The sequence below is a fragment of the Myxine glutinosa genome, chromosome 6 (genome assembly GCF_964187855.1).
Source record: "Myxine glutinosa chromosome 6, kmMyxGlut1.1, whole genome shotgun sequence".
NCBI lineage: Eukaryota > Metazoa > Chordata > Myxini > Myxiniformes > Myxinidae > Myxine > Myxine glutinosa.
The window spans coordinates 49,271,815-49,281,985 of NC_136266.1; the positions used below are offsets into that span (position 1 = coordinate 49,271,815).

General features: G+C 46.7%; 1 protein-coding gene across 6 annotated transcripts in view; it reads right to left on the bottom strand.

Annotated features, from left to right (window-relative positions):
- Nucleotides 1-8,027, bottom strand: part of VCL (vinculin) — a 71,639-nt gene extending 63,612 nt beyond the window's left edge. For 3 of the 6 annotated variants that reach the window (XR_013623798.1, XR_013623797.1, XM_068119980.2), the window contains exons 1-2: nucleotides 7,645-7,796; nucleotides 6,194-6,366 (exon numbers count right to left, since the gene is read on the bottom strand). Coding sequence is in view for 4 of the 6 variants with exons in the window: in XM_068119980.2 (XP_067976081.1) it covers nucleotides 6,194-6,361 (168 nt within the window). In the remaining 2 variants the exon portion in view is untranslated. Of the gene's footprint in view, nucleotides 1-6,193; nucleotides 6,367-7,070; nucleotides 7,358-7,644 lie in introns of those variants that run through there. The other 3 variants (XM_068119982.2, XM_078779821.1, XM_068119981.2) reach the window with 3 other exon arrangements.
- Nucleotides 8,028-10,171: the final 2,144 nt, after the last annotated feature.

Genomic DNA, 10,171 nt, shown 5'->3' on the forward strand with positions numbered 1-10,171 from the left:
CTACAAGTTAGAACGGCCTGCTTAATGTTGCTATCTGCTGTAACCCAGACCCATAATCTGACCAACCGTGCGCCCCTCCCCCACACCCCCCAACTCCCTGTTCATAATCCTCCAAGTCTCAAGGTCCTCGTTATTCATGTGAAATACTCAATAATTATTCTCTTATATTCTTTTTTTCTGTCTGTGTCTGTCTGTGTCTGTCTGTCTGTGTCTGTCTGTGTCTGTGTCTGTCTGTCTATGTCTGTCTGTGTCTGTCTGTCTGTCTGTGTCTGTCTGTCTGTGTCTGTCTGTGTCTGTCTGTGTCTGTCTGTCTGTGTCTGTCTGTGTCTGTCTGTGTCTGTCTGTGTCTGTCTGTTTGTGTCTGTCTGACCCCCGTGTCCCCTCCTCTCTCTTCCATCCTCTCTCTCTCTCCCATCCCCCCTACTCCCTTACCCTCCATCTCCCTCCTCTCTCATCCCCCTCTCCCCGTGCATATCTCTTCCTCATCTCTCTTTCACATCTCTCGGAATTTGAATTATTAAGTTGGAAATGGTAAACCACCCCAAGTTGAGCCGCCCTCTGGCTGATGAGCGTGGCGCCTTTCTCGGCACACAGAGCATTCGTTGGGTTTATCAGAACCGTCATACGACCAACACGATTCGATCTCAGATTTCCATCCGTAATGCATCACAGGACACCGCACGGCATTGCACATGCGGACCCAGCAATGGGTCATGGAGTCGGAACGTCGGCAACACTGAGCGTTGCGGCCAAAGAAGACGGTGGGCGGATGGCGGAAACTTCAGCAGTTTAGCTCGAGAAAGAGAATATCGAGACACGCAAGGGGATCGGGTGTGGCCGAGGGACTCGCGCAGCTGCGGGGGCTTTACACGCTGTTGGAAAGTGTGCTTCACTGAAAAGAGGATCCCAAAAAGCTGACTCATTCGTTCCACCAGAGGCCCAGACACAAACTCCTCACCGTGTCTTCTTGGACAACTGCAAGAAATTCAGCAACCTATGGGATGAAGTTAAAGCCGATACCGACATGTTTGCTTTCTCCTCCTCCCTGTTACTGGGGAATAAATCACTTTGCTTAGAAAGAGTCCAAGACATTGCCCTTATTTGGTGAAAAGACCACGATATGTAACCTGGCAATACTCCCTCACCCTCACCCTCACCACCATTGGCACCCACTACTACCAACTCTTCCTCCTCCACCCCTCCACCAACAAATCTCCTAAGGGGACCAACGACCAATGAAATGCCCACCCCCTCCCTTCCATTTATGCACTCGCTTCTCATGAGATGACCAATGATACAAACAGGAAATGCACCCCTACTCCCTCTTCCTGGTGGAGGAAGGGAGGGAAGCAGGAAGGAATGGTTGAAAGGAAAAGGTATTTGGAAAGGTTGAGGGAGAAACTTCAAAATAGAAAGGATTTTTCCGACAGAGTCCAAAGCTTGTAGCAGCTCGAAGAATGTCAAGGACGTTACTATACAACAGAGCACGACTCGGAGCAGGACAAGAGATTCCACTATGTTCATGGTCCGGGCTTCACAAAGAAAGCATTTAGATCGTGACACAAACTTGGATCAAAGACAGAAAAATTGAAGCAAATTATCCCAATTATCCTGACTTCAAACTACTGTACTTTCCGGTCGGCGGTTGCTTTCTTCATCCTTTCATTTTTGCACTTTCATCCAACGCAAGACCTCTTCGTCCGCACAGGACCCGTCGGACCCCTTGTAATTTTCAGAAATTCCAGGAGCATCTGCTTACGAAATGCATGGAAATAATCGGCAGGACCAATCAAACCGGACACGATCCCCATCATGGTAAGGAGCAAGAGGCACATGAAGACATCTCTTTTACTTTTGTTACAGGAACGAGGCTCATGGAAGAGCACGTTAGGGACAGTGGGACAAACATCAAGGGAATGAATGAGCAAGAAAAGAGGAGAGGGATGATGTTTAATTGTTTCGCTGGATGAAAGATCTCAAAAATGGATATTTCTTAACAGTAAAGAAAGAAAATTCTGGAGTGATTGAAGCAGTGGTCTGTTACCTATACACCATCTGTGTCGATTGTCTGATGTATTTGTTGAAATTAATTTCCCACGGGGTTTGGATTCATTTCAAGCCGCTTTTACTCGTTTTGTTTTTTCTCCCCCCAGGAGCATTTCCCTGTTTCAGGGTGGGACAAAAAAAACAAAAAAAAAAACACCTTTAGAGGCCATTTTTGCCCGCAAGCGGGGGTTGGCCTTTTTCGGGAACCGTGGTTGTTGTTGTTTTTCGGTCCCCTTTTTGAAGCAATATTTTACGGCCGGATGCCCTTCCTGACGCCAACCCTTTTTTCCACCTTTAACGACAAGCAGGGAATTACCAGTGAACTGGTACTCAATTAGCCGACCTCGGAAGGATGAGCAGGCTGAGTCAACCCCCCTGGCGTTAATTCAGCGATCGACCGGGTTTCGAACCCAGGATCCTAGGATCCTAAGCTGACACCCTAGCCGCTAGCCCAACACCAGGGTTGGCAGACAGACAGAGGACAGACAGACAGTATTAGCCTATTGTATATAGAAAAGATCATGGGTCAGAAATGGGGATGACAAGAGATGGTGGTGCACTGCCTGCTTGAGTGAAGTCCTGGAGGGAAGAGTGGGAAATGGGAAAGAATTGCCTCTGGAAAGTGGTTCTATGGGGGGGGACGAAGGGGGTAAGAAAAGAGGAATAAAGGAGTGACGGTGTGCAGGTAGATCAGCCTGGATTTTGGAAGTTTAACTTGGAAGCGTTAAACAACTTGCGCAGCAAAACCTTCAAGATGCCTGGTTGTGTTTACAGTTTGCCATCAGAATGAAAATGAGTGTTATTGGAATTGTGAGAACCGTTTTGCCCAGCCATGTGAACCATAATACACCGCTTAATTTTGAGACAAAATGTCAACTGTAGAACATCGTTTCATATCAGGTATCGAAGAGTCTCTGACCTCGCTGCAGTGCCACAGCGGACGTGTTCAAATTCAATTTGTAATGATCATAAAGCTAGCTTTTTCTGCAGCCTCGCCTCAAGTGCCACCAACGAACACATCGGCACTTCCAACACCTGATTTGAGCTGGCTGAAGGTAGGGCTTTGTAGGGTAGGCACTCTACAGATCACCAGAATTCAACGTACTTGTAGAGGTGATTGGTAGGTCCTTGGTTCGTCAAGCGGACATTGGACTTCATGTGACCTTGGCAAGCTGTTTAGAGCCTCTAATCTAATGCTGGACAACCTGTGAGAGGATTCTAACCCACAATGCATCTACCTGCAGCCCCCTCCCTCCCATTGGTTTCAACCTTCAGAGGAATCCGGTTCTGGGAACAAAACCCTGCAAGGTCTTGAATCTAATTACAGCTATTCACCACCATCTCAGGTCACCCCCAATCCAAAACCATGACCCATTCTACCCCCATTAATCCCCCTCCCCAAGCCCACCTCCTTTCATATTTCCAGTTGTTCCTTCCTGAGACTTTGCTTACTGTATCTATCTTATCGACCGCTTGCATCCTCCCCTACCACTCTTTCCTCCCCACCTTAATTGTCAAAGTGTCCCTCTACGTTATCATTCAACTCGGCTGTTGGTGTCCCCCCTCCCTTTCTCTGCTGGTCCTTTCGTTCTATTGCATCTTGAACCATTCAATGTTCTAGCTCTTCCTTGAGCCTTGAACCACCTCTAAAAAAAAAGTTTTCCGTAAAAAAACAAAAAAACCCCATCTTAACCCCGCCCAGATCAAAGGAAGAGCAAATCTTCTCCTCTTCTTCATAATCCTCTCAAAGGAAGAAGGAAAAATACTCCTCTCCGGCCTTGCTCCCCCAGCTCTGTCTGTGCTCTGTCCCCCCAAATATTCCTACAGGTCGCACAAAATCTGCCTGCAACCGTCTTATGGTTAAACTGCCAAAATCAAGACTCTCTGCTCACCTTCACTCTTTCATTCCTCTTTTCTCCCGCCTCTGGAACAAACTCCCTCACTCCCTTCAATCCCACTCCTCCCTCCAGGTCTTCAAAACAGCTGTTCACCACCATCTCTTGTCTTCCCCCATCCAAAACCTTGATCTTTTCTACCCCCGTAAATTCACCCCAGATCTACTTTTTTGAAATTCCGACTTCTTTCCTGGAAGTCCTAGCTGTGTCCATGTTTTTTATACCTCTCCCACCCCTCCCCCCCCCCCCCCAATTCCAGTTCCTCCTCCCCCCAAGCCATCTTCCTTCCACAGATCTCCCGACGTCCCTGTTCTCTACTGTTGTTGTACTTGTGTGCTTCCCTCTCTCTCCCAATCTTGTCTCCCGCTGCTTTTATTGTATGTTTTATGTGTCAGTTTGTTTTTTTGTGATTAATGTTGGCTCTTGCACGAGCCTCGATCTTGTATACAAAAAAAAAAAAAATCTTGACCGACTCAGTTAATGCAGAAGGTTATTGCAATCCCATAGGATTTTGCAGCCCTTGGAGTTGTTCAAGGGCCAGATCTGCGACCTGCTGGCATAGAATGCCCACCACCGCTCTGATGCCATCTCCTCTTGCATTTGCTTGTGTGTACGGCAGCAATTTCTACCTTGTATATTCTGGAACTTGGTGATTTTCTCAAACATTAAATGACTGTGTTGGTGCGGCAATGCGGTATTCTTGTACTGTCCTATACACTGCTTATCTTGCTTGGAGAAGAATACTATTTTGCTTTAGACTTCGGTCTCAGCACTTTACACCGGAGTTGATGCGTTAATTTGCTTGTTGAGATTTTGTATTCGCACTACAGGCCCAGTCGAAAAGCTCAATTTGAGAATAAGAAGACTTCTGCAAGACTTGGTGCATAAAGTACTTAAACAGCAAATATGGCATTTTTTGAAAAGATTTTTGAATTGAATATCAATATTTGGGGCAACCCCCCCCCCCCCCCTTCAACCCCCATAATAGGGGGCACATCCAGGTGGGGAGCACAACCCTATGAGACCTTCCTGTCCTGTTGCATCATACCGAATTTGGTCCATATAGCTTGGGTAGTTTGTGAGAAGATGTTTTAGTCAAATGTTAGCGGATGGACGGACGGACGGACGGACGGACGGACACCGGGACCAACTCTATGAGGTGATTTCGGAGAAATAACCTCAAAACCAAACAAAGGTCTCCACTCACAATGAAGAACTAGTCTTGCTAGCTCGGTAGAACGAACAAGGTAGAATGATGGATGAAATCAACAGGACGTCGATCGAGGTATGCCAACCACCGTGGAAAGCAAGGAGAAGCCGACGTTTCAGGCATCAATCCTTCTTTGGAGCAAAATACGGCCATTTCATACAGTTTTGTGTTTACATCACAAGCACCATGAAGCAAAATTCCTAATAACAATGCATTTGAACCCTGTTATTGTTACGTTTTTGTGTTGGCCAAGTAAATCGGTACAAGGTAATCATTGTCCACCGAGAGGATGTTTAAAATTACACGAAGACCCAAATGGGACCACCCTTAGGAAACGGTTGCGGCCCCAAATCTAGTGCGAGATAACAAAACGTGTAACATGAATACACAGCACCGGTGGGGATCCGCTGTGTCAACGATAGAGAAAAAAAAGACGATTGAGACGGAGGAGAAGGAAGAGAAGGAAGAGAAGGAAACAATATCCTCTGCCAACATTCCTTTTCCTTATAAAGGCCGTCAAGCAACACAGGCTGGAATTAACTCATCCCTCCATGCCTGCCTCCAACTCACACACTAACGCCCCTTCCACACCCACGCCGATCGACAACGGAATGCAGCACCAGGCATCCAACTCACGGCAATGTATCTCGAACTACCCCAGAGATTTCAAGGAAACACATTCGTATAGAAAAAGCAGTTCCTCAAACAGTGTCCGCTTAAGTTCATGGCTCCAATGCTTCTTCAGCAGTACGATAAATCCTCCCACGCTGTGATAAGATGAGAACATGTTTTTGGGAAAGATAACATGCCAAGTGATGACTCGTTAGTATTCCCATCTGAACCTCTGGCTCGTGATGCATGGAACCCTGGACTCGAGTCCCATATAGCCCATGTTTGTCCATGACTTACTAATGTCCTTGTGACTTAACGTTAAAGTACACCGCATGCGATTTACGTACACGCTCTTCTACGAGCCTTAGATCAAGGTAAAAAAGAAAAAAAGAAAAAAAAAGGTATGTGTAGTCCACCACACTTCCTTTACCTTGACGAGGTTGGAGACGGCGGCCCTCACAGCAGATACAGGCGCATCTAACGCAGGCATAGCCTTTCCATCCCGCTCTCCTTCCTCGTGTAGGATCACCAGTGCCGCAATTTGCTGCGCCACTGGCTCCAAGATGCTCTCGATCGTCTTGGTGTGAAACACCGGCATGGTGCCTGCGGGAAAGGGACAACCAGAGAAGGTTAGTGACAAGAGGTGAGAAGGTGCACCTTCGTGTTTAACAGTGTCTCAAGGTATCCTCGATGGAGACGTTCATGTCATATCATCCCACGGCCTGAGATGGTTAATGGGACTACGAGAAGGTAAATGACACTTGGTCAGACCTTTCCTACCCCAATGAGTCACATCTGAGAAAAAAGAAAGAAAAAAAAGCCACAACAATTCCACTCGAGTGACTAAATTTGCAGACTTCTGCAGTCCAGGTGCTGTGCAATATATGTGCTGTGGCGTACATCACATCCAGGAACCTGCTACCTGTAGTGGAAGATCCTAGAGTGAAGCGTTTGCTCTTGTCAGGATAACTTATGGTCCCAATTTTGGGATACCGCATCAGTTAGATGCTTTACACCTGAATTCCACAGAAAAGTTAATTATTTAATTTAAAATCTAAATAAAAATATATGTCCAGATGGACTGATCTGATCTGTATTGACTCCAGTATTCTTCTCATAAACATGAGATCCAGATTCCACATGTTCCAGGTAAACATGGCATTGTCACCCAGAAGACCACGGTCCGAGTTGCGCTGTACATGGCCGAACAAATTTAGTCGAGACGCAAAAAGTCTGCACCAAACCATAAAGGATCGATGTCAATATTTGATGGTTCGAAGAAGATGGTGCACAGGTAGCACACACACCTCCACTTCAGGCGTCTAGTGGTTGGTGAGCGTTGAAGGTCCCACGGTGTCTTTCGAGGACGAGTACGCGAGTTATCGCCGGCATTCTGAACCGTTTGCAAAAATAAACAATTAAAATCTCGCCCGAAGAGAAAATAAAAGAGGGCACTGCATCACCGGCCGGCACAGGGGTGCTCCAAATCATTACATGGAATCAACAGGCAGTGAGTGCCACCTAGGAGGAGACACACAGGACGTCCTCCATCATTTAAAGGGTTTTTAATTCAAGGCTCGACCTTCAACCGACCACCCTAGCACCCCTTTCGTCCCCCCACCCGTCGTGACGTTGGGGGCACGCAACACCTCGACACCCAGGTCGTGAAAGTCACAGTGACGTGAAAAACAAAAATAATTCACATCGTAATTAATTAATTATCGTCTGACAACCACCTCGCAGTTAGACACTTCGTGTCGAGTTACCGCAACAACAACAACAACAACAACACTTTCCATACAAGGAGAGGGATCGCAAAAAGGCTTAAACAGCGCGACCTTTAACCCCGGCACGCAATGGACGTCTCGACTACAAACTTACCTTCGTCCGATAATACTCCAAACTTGGATGTTTTACCCGCAGGGACTTCCCTCGGATTGCGCTTCGTTCGGGTTTTCTTCCCGAAACGCCCTCAGCGCGGCGGAGCCTCCTCACTAAACGCCCTCAGCGCGGCGGAGCCTCCTCACTAGTCCCTCCCAGTCCGATCCACCAGCCGCACCACCCACAATGGCCGCAAACGGAAACGGCTCCACCCTCGACTATCTCCACACGCACGCCATGCTCGCCATTCACGGCATTCCCGTTTCCATCCTTTTCCTTCGTTCCTCATTCGTTTGTTTCATACATTTTATTGATTCTCGGTGAATTCAAGTTTCTTTCATCGGACCTTCCTCTTTCGTTGAAGCGTGACACCTCGTCCATGCAAACCCTCCCTCCTCTACAGGTTGATGGGGCAGATGACGGGGGGATTGTGGAGAAGGCATGACATGGTGGTGCTTGGAGTGAAACGTCCGATGGAACCTTCACCGCAACAAAGGGAAAGTTTGTTCCGTGCACGGGAGGAATGACGATGGAGAAGTCGAGCTCTGGGGAATCTGGATCGAGGAGGTTAACCGCAGGAGGGGTTACGTGGTAAAGGGGAGGGGAGAGGGTCGAAGGGCTAAGAGAGCAGAGGGAGCTGGAGTGCTGGACCCAGGTTCCGGTACCTGTCTGCAATACTGCATCATTCAGATGTTGTGCACCGGCCTCATTCGGATAGACGCCAATAATGTTAAGCTTTTGTTTCCAGAGAATTGTGATGACACCTGTGCTGCCGGTGTACCTGCCCAGAGGGGGAGCAGGACTCCATTGAGCTATGGACGAAGGCCTTGCCTTGTAAGTTGCGAGTAGCTCCGATTTTCAAGGAATGACGCAATGGGGGTGGGGATGCCTGGTCTGGGGCTACTTATCTGTCCCAGGTAAAGTAATGGCTGATCATGACACCCAGAACCTCTTTCAGTGGCTCGCCATGATAACAGATGAGTGGGTTCATTAAAACTGCATAAATCATTCAAAAGCAGTTTGGTTTGAAGAAGATTAAAAGCTGCTTTTTGTGGTGTGGTGTAACTCTTGGAAGACAAAATGAATGGGGTTTTACTGTTTGGTGGTTGAAAAAGTCAAAAGATTCCAAAGTCCAAAGCTAAAACTTTTTTGTGCAGAAATATTAATATATGTGCTGTAGCGTACATCACATCCAGGAACCTGCTACCTGGAGTGGAAGATCCTAGGGTGAAGCGTTTGTTCTTGTCAGGATAACTTATGGAACCAATTTTAGGATACCGCATCAGTAACATGCTTTACACCTGAATTCCACAGAAAAGTTAATTATTTAATGTAAAATCGAAATAAAGTGGCTTATTATAACAAATTAACTCTCAACATTTTAAATACTAGGGCATTGCCCGTACTATATCTATATCTAAAATTATATCCCCCCCCTCTATTTACATGAAATGGTTTGGTCCAAAGCGAACGGCTTGCGAGTACGGTGACAATCCCCCCCCTCTATTTACATGCAATGGTTTGGTCCAAAGCGAACGGCTTCCGGAGTTTGGTAAAGAAATCGCCATCGCGTGCACAAACGCGCAGGAAAGCGAATGAATCGCAAATTCGGTTTTATTAGTTTTAAAACATAGTTTAACGCCAACATAGTTTGCAAACGTGAAATAAATGAATACGCTCTCAAATGTGCCATCCGAGGCAGAGTGTGTCCGCCACGTTCGGCACACGCGATCGTTCGCTGCTCTCTGATTGGTTGAATCGTTTTTTGGACATAGCTCGGTAAGTAATTGTCCGATTAATATGAAACCTTGAAAAGGCACATCCTCGGGTCCCCAGCAATATACCTGGCAAGTTAAAAGTATATCGGACCCGTGGTTGTCGAGAAACAGCGGTCACAGACAAACAGACGTACAAACGTACAAACGTACAGACAGAGATTACTGGAATTATAGATAGATACAGTGCGTATCAAAAAAAAGGTAATCCGAATTCAAGGGGTTAATATGCAAAGGTTATTTATTTTGACAATTTACATGTGGTTTACTAATTAAGAGGAGAACCTCAGCTTTCCATTGATACCTTCCATACATCATTGCTGTCACACATGACCGAGTAAATGTTCATTGAAAATGACAAGTTCAAATCGCATTTTTACAAGTTTGGCTAATCGGTGCAAGTCAGGATAATTGGTGCAAAATGAACGTCAGATGTGAACTTTTCTCAGGAATGATTGGCCTTTATGCCCCCACACCTTCAACATATCCACCTCCCCTTTTAACACAAAGCTCACAGCGGCGGAGCATGGCCTGAACTGCTCGTCTCACCATAGCCGGGTCATTGCGCAAAGAATCCACTTCATGTCGAATACGGCCCTGCAATTCGTCAAGATCACGGGGAGGAGTTACGAACACCTTGTTCTTTAAATGTCCACAAAGGAAATAATCACATGGTGTGAGGTCAGGTGATCTTGGCGGCCATTCCACTGCATGGTTGAGGGCGATGACTCGGTCTCCAAAGAGTTCCCTCA